General features: G+C 35.0%; 1 protein-coding gene across 4 annotated transcripts in view; it reads right to left on the bottom strand.

Moving 5' to 3' along the window:
• The window catches only part of LOC117217682 (multiple PDZ domain protein), a 233891-nt gene that overhangs the window by 133431 nt on the left and 81721 nt on the right, over positions 1–18739 (bottom strand). For all 4 annotated transcript variants that reach the window (XM_076524162.1, XM_076524160.1, XM_076524161.1 and 1 more), the window contains one exon: positions 15017–15351. In XM_076524162.1, coding sequence (XP_076380277.1) covers positions 15017–15351 — 335 coding nt within the window. The remainder of the gene's footprint in view (positions 1–15016; positions 15352–18739) is intronic.

Below are 18739 nucleotides of genomic sequence, written 5' to 3'. Positions count from 1 at the left end.
TTCTATTCAAAATCTAATGAGACTTAAATTTCGTTAAATCTATTTATTTTAATCATACCATTAAATTATAAATATTTAATATTGTATGCGCACGAATAAAGAAATAGATATAAAAATTTCCAATGGAAGCAGCTTTGTAATTCGAACAATTATAAAATAAAAAATGTGATACTGGATATATTGTGATTTATGAAATTGACAAAAATTGTGACAAAATTTGTCGCAATCATTCTGCCCAGCTTTTGTTCCTTCTCTTGTGTAGCTGAGCCTACTTCGAATCAAAAAATCATATATTAATTATGGATCTCATTTATCCAGATGCATGGTACAATGAAAGTTGCACAAAATCTGAGTAACTGGAGTCTCGTCACTTTTACAAAGCAACATATAAACGTGTGTTCCAGAAATCCTAGTGTTCCAAAAATCTAGTGCTTTTTTCGGGAACAAGGGAGAACATAGACATACTTAATCAGACAACTCAAGGCAAACAGTTCAGATGAATACAATAGTTCGTCAACTTATCATGGCAAACTTATGAATGGACTGCAGATTTCACGCAACAAGTATATCAAATACAAAATAGCAAAACCGTGTAAAGAATTTAACCCTTAAATGCATGATTTTTTGTTTTGAACTTTAAAAAATCGTTTTTTATAGGAATGTAGTCATAGGTTACGTAAAAAATAAATAAAAAGATGTAGGTAATAATATTGAGTATTTATTTTGAAAAAAAGTTGTATGTAGACTTTTGGCAACAATATGCGTTTATTACTAAAATTATTGTAGACGTAAACAAATGGTCATGTATTTATATTATCTATTAGTATAGGAATTTTCACATTATTTGTAAATGAAATGCAGCAAAGCAATTACGATTTTTGTTGTGACACAAAGGAATTTTTAAACTCGAAAAAAGAATATATCTCTCCAAGTAACACATTGAAGGTTATCACCCACCACATTCAAATGTCAAAAAACATATAACTTAGTCGCCAAAAGTAATGTCAAGTCTTTTATTTCGCACATGGTCTATTGTCTATTGTTATCAACGTGTGTTCGGAAACGCACATACTCAGGTTTTTGAATAAAATTAAGTGGAACTGGAATGTAGACAATTGGCAACAATATGCATTTAAGGGTTAAAAAACACCGCTGCGCTATTTTCATCTAATTAAAACAATTAAAGAACGAAATCAACATCTACACGGCTCTTGTATTTTGCAACTAGTGCAAACAATTTTTCTTTTGCAGAGAAATTCGTTGTCTACTTATCGCAAACTGTATGCGGACAAGTGAAACAAGTCCCCCTCTAATCAGACAAAAACCCAGAATGCGCAGTGTTTAGTTGCAACCGTGGGACAAAGGAAGCATGCAAATAGAAATACGAGAATATAGCCAGAGTACAAGCAGAAAAGATCTGTCTATGTACAAACTAAGAGGAGAGAGACTATAAAATTCAACCTATATATCGGAGATACAAGAGGTCTGCGTTTAATCATACAAAATCCAAGAAAGCATAGTGTTTGATTGAAAACACAACAGAAAAAGAGTATACAAAATTGAAACGTAGAATATAGTCTAAGCACTCGAATGGCGATTCTGAGGAACCTACAAAATTTACCATACTGTAATTACAAACAATTTTAACGTTACTAAATTTGTTCTCACTTAACACTAAATTTAGGAAGAAACAGCTGTGTTATATTAGTTTATAAAAGTAACAATAAGACATTTGTTCTGATTTTTAACAGGTGTTACTGTAACATTTGCCGTAAATGTATCTTTACGATATGAATAATCGTGAATTAAAAAATTGGCGATCCGTTTTGACGGGTTCCGTAAATGTAGTGTTAAAGGTACAGCAGCATCTAGCAAAAAGAAATTAATTTAAATTAATTAATCAACATTTTTCGCGATGTTCGTAAAATTTTTACATCTGAAAGTCCATTTGTATTTGAAGAAATTTTAGCTTTAAATCCAAACGATAGTATTTTCGACGTACGGTGTTTTCATTTTATATGATTCGGCGTATTTTATGAATATAAAATCGATTCTTGCGACTCGTACAACAGTTCTGTTTTGAACAGCTTTTGATGATAAATAAATTTGATAATGTACAAATTATTTTGGAACGTGATAGAACGATTTTCAGCGGTGCCTCGGAGTGATCACTCGAGTGCAAAGGGTTAATGCATTTCTCATACACATATTATTAACCTTCTAAGGACGAAAAGTGGAGACATTTTTTAGACATTTACTTAGTGGAGACACAGGGGCTATTTTATTCCCGAAATTGCAAACGTATAATCTGATTACGCGCATAACAACAAAACTGTCCTTAATAGTTTAAAATGGTTAGCAATGATAATAGATTTAACGAAAGCCGATAAAAATGTTGAAACCTGTGTGCGACTCTCATTCTTCGTCAAGAACCGTACTTTCACGTGCAATGGAAGCCGCGAATTATCATTCTCGCACTTGCTATTAATCGTTTTCGTAGAGTAGATTTTGACGGGTACCGTAAATCTAGTGTTAATAAACTGCTAGTAATTCAAGCGTAGCACGAGGAAGATTTCAATTCTATATGTTAAAAGCGAATAAAAATCAAGAAAGAAAAGAAATCTTCCAGATTGTGTGGAAGAAATGTTCAGAGTTTTGAACACTTAAACGATCGCTCACAAGATTCTCGTGTTTCTGTGCTGAGACGAACGATCGACGAACAATTCCAAACAATCGGAAAACGAAGATGTTTGAACAAAGAAAGACAGAACCATAAATCTAGAAGATTTTATGGCAATTCTAGAGTAAAAATTTTAACAGAAGATATCCAAAGCATGCCGCAATGTGTATTCCGCGGTCTTAAGGTAAGCCTACAGAAACTAATATGCGGTCATTTAAGTGTTAACCCTTTCCACTCAAAGCTATTTTAATTGTAAATCTAAAATAATTTCTCTGACTTATAGTATTTTCATTTTATATAACAAAGTGCATTTTGTGCATGCGAAATTGAGTCTCGCGACTTACAAAACGATTACACACTTTTAACAATTTAAAAAAATGTAAACTTTGTTAATGTACAAATTATCTTAGAATGTGATATAACAAATTTTAGTCGTACCTTAGAGTCACCACTCGAGTGCAAAGGGTTAAAATGCCTTCGAGTGCGAATGGTTAAGCCAAGGAAACGAGGACAAGCTTGTGGTCAGGCAAACCGGTACAAGGAACAGTAATTGTTCAAACGAAGTGAACTTGGACGTTACATGATTGGACAAGTGGAATAAGCATATTCTGCTTCGTATAAATAAGTTAGGGAGTCTCTAAGGTAAAGATTGACTGCAGCCAGACAGGTGGAACAGGGGTAGTCTACGTGAACAGACATAATGATATGGGAAACCATGTTCATTCGATAAAGTAGAACAAGGTTGTTCTATGAACGACAAACTACCCAAGGTAGTTCAAGGACAAGCGTATAACCAGGCAAGTAGAACGGCGAGTAAAATGAATAGGATGAAGAAGGTAAAACGTTTGAAAGTCATATCTTGTTAAGTTTCAATCTCTTTTGTTTACTTTTTTTGGTAGGTTATAGTGCATCTTTTGAAGATAAAAATGGCTACGTTTGATGTCCAGCAACAGGTAATACTTAACGAATTTCTGTATTCCAGTGAAAAATCAATGATTAAAACTCAGAGAAAATATGAATAACATTTTAACGTATCGCCTAATGATAACATGATTCGAAACCTAATCGCCCGGTTTGAAAGGACCAGATCAGTCACACTGTCGGCACTTAAATTTGCAAAAGAATATTTTTACAAAGACAACTGGTGGTAGAATGATGTAATATTTTCGGATGAAAGCAAATTTAATCTTTTTACGGATCCGACAGACAAAAAATGGTGTGGCGTAAAGTAAATACAGAATTAAACATTTCAAATTTAAGAGACCGTGCTTTATTATATGAGAAAACAATTGATTCAATAATACTATCACAAACAATAAAAAGGAGCAATAATTCTTGTAACAATATCGTGTCCGAATATTAATGCTAGTCACTGTATTTATAGCAGAAGCGAATAGATGAAATACAAAACAGTAAATGCTGGGGGTAAACATTTAACAACGCCGCTGTCTTCTCTTCAATTACATCGAAGTTGTTAAAGAAAGAAATATATCTTCGCCTAAACCTTTCTATTTAGAATTCAGTTAGAATAATAAAACAATATGCTCCAGCAATAAAAGAATAAACGTTAGTCGTGCTTAGAGCTCGATAGTTCTAACGTTAAGGTAGTAGAACTTTTCACAGTGTGAATATATAAATTTCCAGATATCGAAATAAAAGTTTCGCCCAGTTTGAAAGGACCAGATCAGTCGGCGATCTTCATGCCGATGTTTTTCTCACGTAATACCGAAAAATATTAATTATATTTCGAAATAAAATAATTAAAAATTAAAAATCACACGTGCGTGAAAGTTATTATTGTTTCAGATCATTCGGTCATTCAGCGGCTACTATGAAAAGAATAAAAACTATTTTTAAGTTAAAGTACTTTTCAGTTGAGAAACAGTGGAATAGACCTGTGCATTATCAGACCACGATACATGCACAGCAGATGGATTCGTTTAGTGAAGTGAAATACCATGTTCTCTGGGCAGACAAGTGAAATGTATAGCCTATAGAGTAGACTACTGTCATTATTCATGGATCCTACAGTACCCAGTCAGAAACAGAGAGCATGATAGAAATAATTACATGGTCACTGGGTGCGACGTCGTCCCAGTTAAAATATTTAAAACGACCGGCCACTGTAACATCTTAATTGATAACTTTTTCTACCGGAATATGAATTCCGACATAAGTGAAACATTTTTCGAAGAAAAAGCATGTGCAATTTACAAGCTGTCTTTATAAAGGACCGGGAGAATATAAAGAGAAATAAAGATTTAAATAAATATGTAAAGATAAATAAAGATTCATAAATATGTAACCATCGTGATAATTGCTGCGAGTTCTCGTGCGAAATTAAGATGATCCCACTAAGTCAATCATAAGGAACGAAACAACGAAAAATAATACGTGTTTCTTCTGTACATAGGTCAGTAAATTTTATAAAAAAACGTTAAGCTGCATCGAGTAACATACGAAAGAATTTGTTATAATTCGATAATCCCTCAAAGACTTTGGAATTTAGCTCCATAAATCTGAAGACCGCGCGAAAATAGAAGACTGAAGTAGGCTCCGTTGTTAAAACAAGATCGTTGAATCGTAGAGAAAATGTTAAATCGGAGGGAATTTTAGCAGTCGCCACAAAGTGCCAGCAATTTCTCGCCAATAACGCTATTTGCGTCGCGGTTGGACTTTTTGGTATCGTGGTTCGAACAAGAAGACGGGAGGAGCGGCAACGGGAAGGAGTTCGGTGGAAGGAGATCGGTGGCGAAAAACACGTGCAAGGTGTATCCAAATGGGGGCAATTATAACTACGATATCGATCGAGATTCTATCGCGCGACACTGCTCGAACGGGACACGCCGCAAATCTTTCTTGCACCCGGACGGAGCACCCTCGATTTTGAAGGGGACACAAAGAAGCTACAAAGGAGCTGCGCGGAACGATGCCTCTTCGATGTCGAGAGGCAACCTTTCACCGACGAAACCCGAGATAGATGGAACATTACAAGAGCGTGTTTGCCAAACCGGCGTCTCCGTCGTCGATAGCACCGACGATCAAGGTATCATTAGCGGGAGAGACTTTCTTCCCTCGTCCGACGTCCCAGGAACACTGTGCATTTCGATTTTCGCCGCAATACGATGACTCAGAGGTGCATTAGCGGGTATTAAAGATATCGCCGATACAACGTGATCGGAAACGAAACGAACGAACGAACGAACGACGAAGGGAAGTTCTTTGAAGATCCATTAAGTTTGGATTCGAAATTGGATTCTCGTGGAACACGGTTCTTCCGTCTGTGGTTCCGTCAATAACTGTGCCTCGACAACCTAAACAATTTCATACAATTAAAGTATTTTATTTAATCGAATTAAAAGTGAAACGTTCAATTCTATTACATCGAGTACCTTTCTCGACATTCTTACGTTTCGCGGATCCTAATAAAATTAAGAAGATATAATGGATTAACGTACAGCAGAGGACAAAAATATCCAGACACCGTTAAAACGGTATAACGTTTTTAAAACTGTATATGTATATAAACTAGTAAAAAATTGAAATCATTTAACACAGTTTTAAAAACGTTATACCGTTTTAACGGTAAATATATATATAATACATATATAATACATAATTTATTATAGTGTAATGTAATGCAATTGTAATGCAATTGTAATGCAATTGTAATGCAATTCTAATGTAATTGTAATGTAATTGTAATGTAACTGCAATGTAACTGCAATGTAACTGCAATGTAACTGCAATGTAACTGCAATGTAACTGCAATGTAACTGCAATGTAATTGTAATGTAATTGTAATGTAATTGTAATGTAATTGTAATGTAATTGTAATATAAATGTAATATAATGGTAATGTAATATAATACTAGTTATTCTAGTCTCAACTCGCATTTTTTCAACTTTTTTATCTGAGCGTGCAACAAAAATTTGAACAATGCGTTTCGTTCTTAAACGTTCACTTTCTGATATTCTTTTTGTTCTGAACCATGTTAAGCAGAAACATCGATAACGCAGTATTTAAATTAGCATCAGAATTCTTTTCTGATTTATTACCTCTAATATCTTTCATGTTTATTTCGTAGCATCAGTTGGAGCTGTGGTCTGAATTTAATTTATCTCTCTTCCGTATGGAAACTTACGTAATCGAACGTGTATCATAATGTTTTAGGTGTGTCTATGAAATTCGGTTTGCTTATATGAATCGAACAGAAAATAATTATCAATATTTTCAGATAATGGATATGTGCGAAATGAGATTTTAATTGTACGGAGTACATACTGTGAACACGGTGACATAAATAAAAAATATAATGATCTCCTACCGAGTACGCTTCATAAGAAATGGAACCGCGTTGCTGAACGTGATTTTTATGACGCATCCGCCGATTGCATATTGATTCGACTCGCTAGAAGTATCGTCCATCGATCTCGGAATCCTGTTTATTTCTACTTTAACCGGAATTGGATGACTCGGAGATGCATCGGGAATCGACGTGGCTATTACCGATATCGAAATATTGCACAATCAAAAAGATGTTTGCTCGAGCGAGCGTAAAAGCAAAATGCGAAACGAAATGTTCTTACACGCGTTTTGTTCCTCGATACATAATTGAAATTAAATGGTTGTCGGGCACATGTAATGGTTTACTACCGGACTCTCTGGTTAGTCGTCTGAATATTATTCGCTACTTCTACTATCGTCATCGATTGCATTATTTCTCAGCGATTTACCTGCGAACGGATAATTTATACCAACTGCTGAGCTAATTGAAAATAATGTGTCGCTGATGCGTTGGAACTTCAACGCGAAATAAGTCAATGAGTAGACTGCGGATTTGATTCTTTTTGTGGAAACATCCGATGAATTTACGAGTACAGTAATATGTCTCCCTTATTGACGCTTAGATTGTCCACAAAAATGGACAAAATTGGGAAGAGGAGAAACGATTATTCGAACCTCGCAACTCCTTTTTCATAGTTCCTGACAATTCGTAACTATGAAAACGAACAAGCAAGGCTCGAATAATCGTATCTCCTCTTCCCACATTGCCCATTTCTGTGAACAATCTGTGCGTCAATTAGAGAGTCATTACTGTACTCTGTTACATTATTCGTAATTTATCAAAATTATTCATTTTGAGGTTAAATAACACGACAGAATTAACCATTTTTTGGACAAATATCGACATATTAATTGACGTACACTGTGGATTTTATTCGTTATATATAAATATATCTCATTTTATTCAAATCCTCATCCACAAGAATTATACATTCGAAATGCACAAAATTTTTATCTTGCGTAAAGATCTGCAATCTATTATACTAATTACAAATATAATTATAAATGATAGCATAGAATTACTTCAACACCGAATATATTGAAACGCCCAATTGATTATAAATATCTTAAAAAAAAAAAAAAAAAAAACAGCCAGAGTGTGAACAAAATGCTGGGATTATTTTTCAACGATGGAGAGTGCGAACGAATGTGGGATTATTTTTATTGCTTAAGAAGTGTGCGGGTATGAATTATTTATATTACTTAAACTGTGTGTGAGCGTGAATAATTTTTATTAAATAAGTTTTCGTGTACACGATTATTAACAATAAAGTTCAATAGAGACAAGGGGTGTGAGTATAAGGTTATTTTTATTAGAAGTTGGTATAGTTGAATAATCGAATGATGTGAGAGGAGTGAGAATCGATTCATCGAATAATTGAATGACGTGTGAGACGTGTGAGGCAATTCGAAATTTGTACCTCTGTCAAAACATTGTGCGGAAATATTGCGTGCGTAAATTTGAGTCGTTATTTAATAATGTATTTAATAATTTAATCAAACATTATTATCAAGAGAGAGACAGAGAGATTGTCATTAACGTAAGTAGCAATATTTTACATTGTTCTAAAAAAAAACACGCGATTTTAAGGTGAATCAGCTTTAACCCCATGCTTCTATTTTATCACCCCTTTCTGCGAGCAGCTTTTTATATCTCGCAAACGATGACATTGTAACCTTCTCTCTCTCTCTTTTTCACTCTGTGCGCGCACGTGTGTGTGTGTGTGTGTGTGTGTGTGTGTGTGTGTGTGTGTGTGTGTGTGTGTGTTAGCTCCAGGTACACATAAATCAATTAAGAGCGCTGAAATCATAATTTAATTACATTTATCTACATGGCGCCGATCAACTCGCGAGCCCTCTATCCGTCAATTGATTAATACGGGCCGCTAATGAAAATAGATAAGTGATTCGAGTGGTATTAATTGATTTACGAGTTCTAGGTCCCAGCGACGGGATCAATTAATACCACCACCGATTCAACGGACACTTCCGTACCGTATTCCCGCGTCGGGATCTGCTACGATATTCTATAGACGACACATTTGGAACACACTTTTCGCGAATCAACATAGCTCGTAGAAAAGTTCGTATTATTTTATCGAACTCAAGCCATAACGAAACATTTATCATATTCGGTTATGGTCGCCGAATCGGCGTATTTACTTTTTCAATATTTTCGTTGCTTTTTCGGTTCGACTTTTTTATTCAACTCAACGCGGCTCGTATTTGTCAGAGAACTCACCTTTCTTCATTCCTATGCGCATGTAACAAAAATATTCGTGCGATAGCAAATGCGAGTCAATGGTTGGACAAGTTTCTCGAATAGGAAAATAAAAGTTGCTTCCGGTGCAAACGAAATAGCGTCGTTCTTCTTCGGAAAGAATTTCAACAGTTGTCTGCGTGCATCGAATTGTATCAACATCGATGAAATAGATTCGAACATAGCATAATCGACTTTCCAAATTTTGCCCTAAAAATTCATTCTTTTACAGAGTCGTCATTTTATAAAATGATACTTTTCTGCAAGTCTTATTCGCATTTCTGAAAATGGAATTCAGCCTATTGCAAATCAAATTCAATTACTTGCAATTATCTGTAACGAAGTTTCTATTATTTTATAAATAAATATATAAATTCTTATTGAATTTAAAAATTGAACGAAAGACAATGAATTTTGATTTGTGGGAGGGTTAAATTTATTCGCAAAGAGATGAATTTGGTTTGTGAAAAGATGAGTTAGTACTGCAAGATAACTTTACTCGCAAAAAGGAGTACGTAGAGGTAGATATGATGTACGATAGAATGAATTTCTAGTGCAAAAAAGGTGAATGTGATCTATAAAAGGATTAATTTTTAATGCAGAATCTGCATGTCCGTTTCATTTTCTGAATAAAGAACTTCCAATTGAAATGTAGTTTTTCTACATATATTAATACATTAATGAAGTCAGAGCGAATGCTCTGCTCGGCGAGCGTGTTATATTCCTATCACCCATAACTTCATGCCATGGCATTATAAATTCCCGAGATTCAATTTAAATGCAACTTCATTAAAGCACGAATCTCGCTCATTCCCGCCGATATTTTACTAGTCGGCAATTGCGAATACTTCTGCATGAATATCCGCAGTTTAATCACCAGTAACTGTATATTTGTTAGCCGCAATGTTATCAATACTATAACATGTTATAATAAATAATATTTATTTATTATATATGATACATAATATTACAATATATATCATATATAAATAATAAATAAATAAATAATATATAATATATATTATATAATATGATATATTATATATATTATATATAATGTATATTATATGTTTATATTATATATATTATATATTATATATAATATTATATTATGTGTTTATATTATATATATTATATATTATATTATATATATTATATATTATATATAATATAATATTATAATATTTATTAACAACTAACAATCAAACATCCGAATGGCATTTCGCCCGAGCGTAAACAAAATCTCTGGAAGTAAGATTAACAGAAAAATTGATTCGACCAATTTCACGAATTCTTAAAAACTTCGCGGCATTCCGCTGGGAATGTTAACGACTCTATTGTCCTTCGTTTCAATGGGAACAATTTGTTGTTCGATCGTACGCTGGCTGAAGGAACGGCGCGGTTATGCAGATACATGGCAAACATGCTCAAAAGCTACCTAAATAGTAATGCTATTAAGTGATTATCAGGTATCTGCCAATGCGAATCAGAGGATGTCTGTTCTGATCGGTGAAAGCTGGTGTCGCCTCGAGAGAACCCTGGTACTGTGATTCCTGACTCAATACACCCGGTATTCCGCGCTAAATCTGTTCAGTGATCGAAACGCTCGCTCCTATTTTTAGAATGACAAACGATTGATTTCTGCGAACTAGGTGAGAATTCCGCGAGATCGAACGAAACCTGTTTAACGGTATAGGAAGCGCATCAAAATTTAACACGGTAATTATCCAACGAACGGGCATTACATGTAATTATGGGAAAGTAACGTACATTTATTTTTAGTCGCAGTGGTTCTACTGTACACGGATGTCTTGCATATGCAATTTTGTAAAAATTTATCGATTTGATGAAGTTTTTATGCATTGATAGATTGATGTACTTTTGAAGCATGCGTTATATAACGAAAATCGTACCAAGTTTGAGTGAAACCAATTTCGTCGATGTTACAAATAGACTGCGAATTTTATGTACAGTGACTCGCATTAATATTCGGACACGATATTGTTAGAAGAATTATTGCTCCTTTTTTATTGTTTATGATAGTATTATTGAATCAGTTGTTTTTTTCACAGAATAAAGCACTTCTTAAAGTAAGTAGAAACATCAATTTTGTTTATTTATTGCACATGTTCTTTTGTATAATAAGCGATAAACAAGATTGCGACAAAATTTAACGTCGCAAAAATATTCGGACAGTGAATTAATTACATTAATTTTATATAAAATGAAAATCGTTTTAATCGTGTTATCATATTATTAATATTTTGACCCGTTTGTTTTATTACTTCATGTAATCGCTTGGGCATGTTACAGATGATTTTATTGAAATAATCCGGCGAAATCCGTTTCCATTCGCCTAACAAACGTTGTTTTATCTCTGTTGTTGTCTTTGTGGATGTTGTATGAATTTTGCGGTCCAATTGATCCCATAAATTTTCAATTGGATTTAAATCAGGCGATTGAGGAGGAGGATGCAGTACTTTTGGACAATTGTATAATAAATATTCCTGTACAATTCTGGCCTTGTGTTTAGGATCATTGTCCTGATAAAACTTAAAACTGTGCGTATAGCTATATTTATAGCAATTGTAATTAAATTAAAAAAAAAATGTCCAAATACTTCATTTTGTCCATAATACCATAGATAAAAACTAATTCACTTATACCTACGGACGAGATATAACCCCACACTATTACATTCCTATCACCGTGTAACACTGTCGGCACTTAAATTTGCAAAAGGATATTTTTACAAAGACAACTGGTGGTAGAATGATGTAATATTTTCGGATGAAAGCAAATTTAATCTTTTTACGGATCCGACAGACAAAAAATGGTGTGGCGTAAAGTAAATACAGAATTAAACATTTCAAATTTAAGAGACCGTGCTTTATTATATGAGAAAACAATTGATTCAATAATACTATCACAAACAATAAAAAGGAGCAATAATTCTTGTAAGAACATCGTGTCCGAATATTAATGCTAGTCACTGTATTTATAGCAGAAGCGAATAGATGAAATACAAAACAGTAAATGCTGGGGGTAAACATTTAACAACGCCGCTGTCTTCTCTTCAATTACATCGAAGTTGTTAAAGAAAGAAATATATCTTCGCCTAAACCTTTCTATTCAGAATTCAGTTAGAATAATAAAACAATATGCTCCAGCAATAAAAGAATAAACGTTAGTCGTGCTTAGAGCTCGATAGTTCTAACGTTAAGGTAGTAGAACTTTTCACAGTGTGAATATATAAATTTCCAGATATCGAAATAAAAGTCACAAAGGTCGCAGCTTCGTTACGTCGAATCAATAAACGAGGAACGTGTAAACACTGCGAACCAACATTCTCACTAAGAAAAAAAAATTGTTAAAAATAGAAGATTGAACAGCGACATGTAAATTAAAAAGCGTTCCCTGAATGTTAGGAATAAAAAGTTACGTTTAATATCGGAACGATCGCGTGCTTGTACTAAAGTGAAAAAGATACGTTTCATCAACGTGCAAGAAACGTTTCTAACGAAAAGGAACAAAGGAACGTTTCATATCCGTGAAATGAGAACACATTTTGTTGGAATGAAAATCAGATTATACTGGTCGAACGCGCGAAAAATAGAGCACGCGTTTCGAATTGCAACCGCTGCATTCTACTATAATCCACGTAATATTGCTGCAATCTAATAATACGTGCTCCGTTGTAATCGAATAACGAAGCAAACGAGATTCGATGTAATTGCTGCAGCTGAATGCGACGTGATTTACATTAATCTATTACATCGATATTCGAGTATTGTAAACGAAACTTATTGCGTGTCGGGTGATATAAATCGAGGGCTATCGATCTCGGTGAAGATAAAAGAAATTTAATGGTCTCTATAATTTAGGATCGAATCTAATAAGTCGTTTCGCGTAATATCGACTGCATTCTAGCCAGCAGAATGAATTCTGCAAATATAAACCCTCGTAACATTTGCAGATGACGCTGCAATACCAGCCGCTGACGAAGACCCTAACCTTGCATCCCCACGCTATTGCAGCAGTATATGCAATCACTTGCATACGTGTCACTTGTATTGGATTGGTTGAACTGGTGGATAATAGAAATTAATACTGGCAAATGCAACCGCATCGCATTTAATACTAGGTTTATGGAACCTATAATCCAGATCATTCTCTTTTGGAAAATGATCGTTCTTCGTCTCGGATATGAAGCGCAGGTTTTTCTGTATTTTAACCCTTGCGCGTACAATCAGATACCTAAGATATCCATTTATATTTTTCCTTCGACATTTTTTAATAATTCTTGACAAAATATCGCGAAACCTTTCCGGATCCTCTTCATTTTTTTAGACACTTTTATGTAAATTAATCAATCCTCGTTCGCAAGCAATTAGTTAACTATTTACAAGATTAGCTACTCTAGAATGCTCAATTATTACCGCGTCAATATTATGTTACTCAGCCTGTATCACAATAAAGTCATAAAGTGAAATGATACGAAAATGTATGTAAAATATTTTAAATAACTAAGCTTGAAATATTGTGGACGCTTTGATTGTCAAGCCACGTGTTCAGAATGAAAAACGAAACGGTCACGCAGTGCGGCCTGCTGTGGACGAAAATTAAGAAATCGTTATTCAATTTTGAACATATTGTTCGGCAATATTGTTAATCGATAAGTAAGCTACACTATTATTGTATTAATTCCCGAAAAAAACGATAGATCATTAGATTCGATTAAATATAGTTCACAATCTAAATACTCGAAAATCTGTTCATTTTTGTTCTCTATACATCGTCATTTTGTTGACTAAACAGTTAAATAGTTAAATAGTTAAATAGTTAAATAGTTAAATAGTTGAACAGTTGAACAGTTGAACAATTAAACAATTAAACAGTTAAATAGTTAAACAGTTGAACAGTTAAACAGTTGAACAGTTAAACAGTTAAACAGTTAAACAGTTAAACAGTTAAACAGTTAAACAGTTAAACAGTTAAACAGTTAAACAGTTAAACAGTTAAACAGTTAAACAGTTAAACAGTTAAACAGTTAAACAGTTAAACAGTTAAACAGTTAAACAGTTAAACAGTTAAACAGTTAAATAGTTAAATAGTTAAACAGTTAAACAGTTAAACAGTTAAACAGTTAAACAGTTAAACAGTTAAACAGTTAAACAGTTAAACAGTTAAACAGTTAAATAGTTAAATAGTTAAATAGTTAAATAGTTAAATAGTTAAATAGTTAAATAGTTAAATAGTTAAATAGTTAAATAGTTAAACAGTTAAATAGTTAAATAGTTAAACAGTTAAATAGTTAAACAGTTAAATAAATAAATAATTAAATAGTTAAATAGTGTTCATTATATCTTAGATATAGAAAATTTGAACAAAAGCACTCCCGTAGTTATACGATTCGTTTCTGCGAAGAACTGCTGTTCATCTCTTTATGGAGAGATCCATGCATCAAGAAACAATATCGAAAACAAATGAGCAAAAATTGTTCTGAAATAGAAGAATAGTCCTTAGTAGAAATAGTAGAATAGTCCTTAAAAATTTGCAAAATTTTAATTTGTTCATTTTATATTACGAAAATGTATATCAACGTTTTCACATTTGTGCGCGAGTCGTACGCATTTTTGTCCAAAATTCTTCAATTCGGTCGCGCCGTGGACCGGCTCGCGGATAGATAAAGAATAGGGCTGCCAAGGCCTAGCATCAGGGCACTTACCACCATGTCAGAGCCACTCTTGGAGGCGTCGCTGACAGCGGAGGGGCTCCTTTCGACAACGAGGCCTCCGGGTACCGGTGTCGAGGTCGGTGTGGGTGTCGGGGTTGGTGTCGGCGTCGGTGTTGCCGCCGAGGTGGTGCTGGCTGGTTGGCTGGACTTCGGGGTAGGCGCCGGTGTAGCAACAGACGACACTGAGACCAATTGGTCCTTGTCGGAGCTGGCCTGGCTGGTTGTCGCGCCGACAACGCCGCCGATGATGGACACACCTGCTCCCGCGGCCGCTGTCGAACTCGAATCTCCGGACAATTCATCCGTCGGCAAAGAACCCCCAATGTCTGCGGCGCACCGAATAAGAAAGGAGAGTGTAATCATCCTTCCCGGGTGTCTTTCAATGGGGCTGAATGGGAATCTCTATTGGATAATGTTTGAGTAGCTGGTCCGCTCGACGGGGACGGGGGTGGCGGCCGAGGGACGTAGAGGATTGTTCTTGGTTAATTAACACTCTTACAGAGGACGAGCCTTGTTAATAGGCTTCCGCGTGTCGGGGTCTATCGACGTCCAGCAGTTTTCCTTCGGGTTAAAGTTTCAGGTGATATTGTTCGGTTATTCCGCGTGCATCGATCTATCTGTTCAAAATACAGTAATTTCTCCCAGAAATGTTCGCAGGTCGGAATTGAAGCCGGAAGATCTGACAATACTAAGTCGCGATTCATCCGGCCTCGGGGCTCGTTTTTGTAGAAATTCGAGGCAGTCGGCAGAAAAAGGCAGCGGCCATCATGCTGGTGTACATTAACACTAGATTTACGGAGCTCAAAAAACAGCTGTTTTATATTAGCTTATAAAAGTAACAATAAGACGTTTATTCCGATTTTTAACAAGCGTTATTGTAACATTTGCCATAAGTAACATATAAATTGAACAAATAACTCATAAATGTATGTTTACGATATGAATAATCGTAAATTAAAAAAAGATTAATCTAGTGTTAATGGCCGCTCACACAACATGCGTATGATGCTTTAATAATTACGTAGGTGATTGCTTTCATAATTATCACACAAAGGAAAAATATTAAATTTGTTGTATTAAATGCGTTATTAAATTGTTATTGTTTTTTTTCATGTGTACGTCCGCACGTATTGAATTATTTCATGAATTTACATAAACATTGCCGACGTGGACGTCAAACGAGAACGTATGACTGCGTAGACGTGCAGTCATTAAATTGTTAATACGAATAAATAGTAATGCTAGAATAAAAAAGATGACTTAACTTTTTCATTCCTAATTTTTTTGCCACGATTCGAAGGCAATTCGGAGGCCACATGTCACGATTCGACGCGGTCACGTATTACGCGCTCAGATTGTGCACAAAAAGGGACAATTTAGTTATGCAAAAACACTCGTTTTTATAGTTACCGACGTCAACAACTATAAAAACGAGCCGCAAGGCTCGAGCAATCGAATCTCCTCTTCTGAACACGAATTAGGGAGAATTTACTGTATCTTGTAGCTCCGCGGTTTTTCTTACCTGACTCACACCCAAACAGACCATTTCGTGTTGTTTTCCGGGAATCGCGTCGCGTGTCGCATTACACGCTTGACCGACTCCGTCGACGCTTAGGATCGACGTAGCAATAAATTACGTAGGCGTAGGACTAGCACAGAGAAATACACAGCAACCCGAAATTTGACATTTCCGTGTGAAATTACTGTATTTGTAACTTCTGGAATAAGATATAGAATTCTACATCGAATGCAATAAGATATACAAATTACTTGAATACATCGAGGATACAAAAATGATAGAAAAAGTATAATGGAACAATACTATGATAATATTACGCTGTTGATGCCACGATAAACCGGATGAAAAAGAAGAGGTAAGAATTTTGTATGATATGCACGCATATCAAAGAATTGAGAATACTGTAAATTCTCCCTAATCGGCGCTCAGATTGTACATAAATATGGACAGTTTGGAAAGAGAAGATGCGATTATTCGAGCCTTGCGGCTCGTTTTTATAGTTGTTGACAATCGGTAACTATAAAAACGAGCCGCAAGGCTCGAATAATTTTGCCCAATAATATAAATTTTATATAAATAAATATTGCCCAAAAATGGACAATTTGGGAAGGGAAGATGCGATTATTCGAGCCTTGCGGCTCGTTTTTATAGTTGTTGACAATCGGTAACTATAAAAACGAGCCGCAAGGCTCGAATAATCGCATCTTCCCTTCCCAAATTGTCCATTTTTGGGCAAAATTTGAGCGTCGATTAGAGACAATTTACAGTATATATTTATCCAGTACCGTTACCAGCACACATGTGTCCCACTGTCCCAATCGTTTCTGAATCGTTCCTGAGACGAAGCACGTTGTATCGAACTACAGTTGTATCACTGAATATAGTGGTAATTATGCTTTCCCAGAATCGCGAAGTTTAATTTCATACCGTTGATTCTCTCGTTCCACGCTGTTTTCGCAATTTTGCATTAAAGCTAATCTAGTTTCGCAGTTGCCGCGTGTGATACTCCTGTGCCGCAGAGTTATTCGAAACTTCTGAGAGCCTCGGAGTTTATGTTCGTCGATCCTTCGCTCGACGGAATTATATTTGCTTTGTTCGAAACTTCGGTCGTTCTTTTTCTGCGTCGATTCGCTGATATCATGCTTGCTATCATTGCGATGGAATCTTTTTCCGATTTTATTATTATTTTATCTCCACTCGGTATTCCTTTCGCATGCGAATAAATCTGATTTTTATGGGAACTATTATTTCAATTTGAGATTATATTATTACCTGTCGATATATACTAATTGCGTGAATAAACCATGACGTTTGTAATCATTAGACGGCGGATTTAAAAAGAAAATGTAGAACAGAGTGTTGCCGGTTAAGATGTGAAAGCCGATTTAGGAGACGTTTTAAACGGTCGATTCTTTTCCGGTCACTTTCTTTTCACTATGGCGTATCAAGTTAAAAAATTTGAAAACAGTTTGAAGCCACTATTTTGATAGTATGGGGCTCCTGTAAAAATATGGCATTCTTTCATCTTCTATAAAAAATCTATATTTTCGGAATTTCCAAACGGAAAATCAAAAAATTTCTCAAAACTTGCATATCGATACCCGTGATTCACTGCATTTTTTCAAAATTTATGGAGGCATTTAAATGGGGAAAAGCCATTAAAAAATGATAAACCGAAGACATCCTGTAACTAAGCCCCTGATCACGATAGAGGATTAAAATTTTATACAAAATGTCGTCTTTTTATCATCTGTTTAAATAAGCTGTGAAACAGGTTCGACCCTCTTAATCGGCTACACCCTTTCCGAGTGAATAATAAATATCAAGAGCTGAATAAAAATGTATCTTTTCCTCCGAAAAATGATATAACAGCATTATTGAATTCTTCTGTTGTTTCTGTCGCATTCTAGCTCATTCTACTCATTTTTAGCATAAATGTATAAAACCCGCGGTCTATTAACCCCTTGGGTACATTTGACGATTGAGACTCGTCATGCACTTGGTTTGCCTAAGTCACGGATGACGAGTCTAATTTACTTGTTCTATTTAACTCAAATAAGTCATTCAAACTTCTAATTACTATGTATATTATATCGCTCAAATAAATGAATTCTCACGCAATATCTACTGCCTTTGTATACTATTCCGCGCACCAGCAAATTAAATCTGTGCCAAACGCAAGCATTTTTTCAAAT

The sequence above is a fragment of the Megalopta genalis genome, chromosome 8, assembly GCF_051020955.1.
Source record: "Megalopta genalis isolate 19385.01 chromosome 8, iyMegGena1_principal, whole genome shotgun sequence".
In the NCBI taxonomy this organism is placed as follows: Eukaryota; Metazoa; Arthropoda; class Insecta; order Hymenoptera; family Halictidae; genus Megalopta; species Megalopta genalis.
Note: the sequence above shows the minus strand (reverse complement) of the source record. Positions and strands in the feature narration are given on the sequence as shown.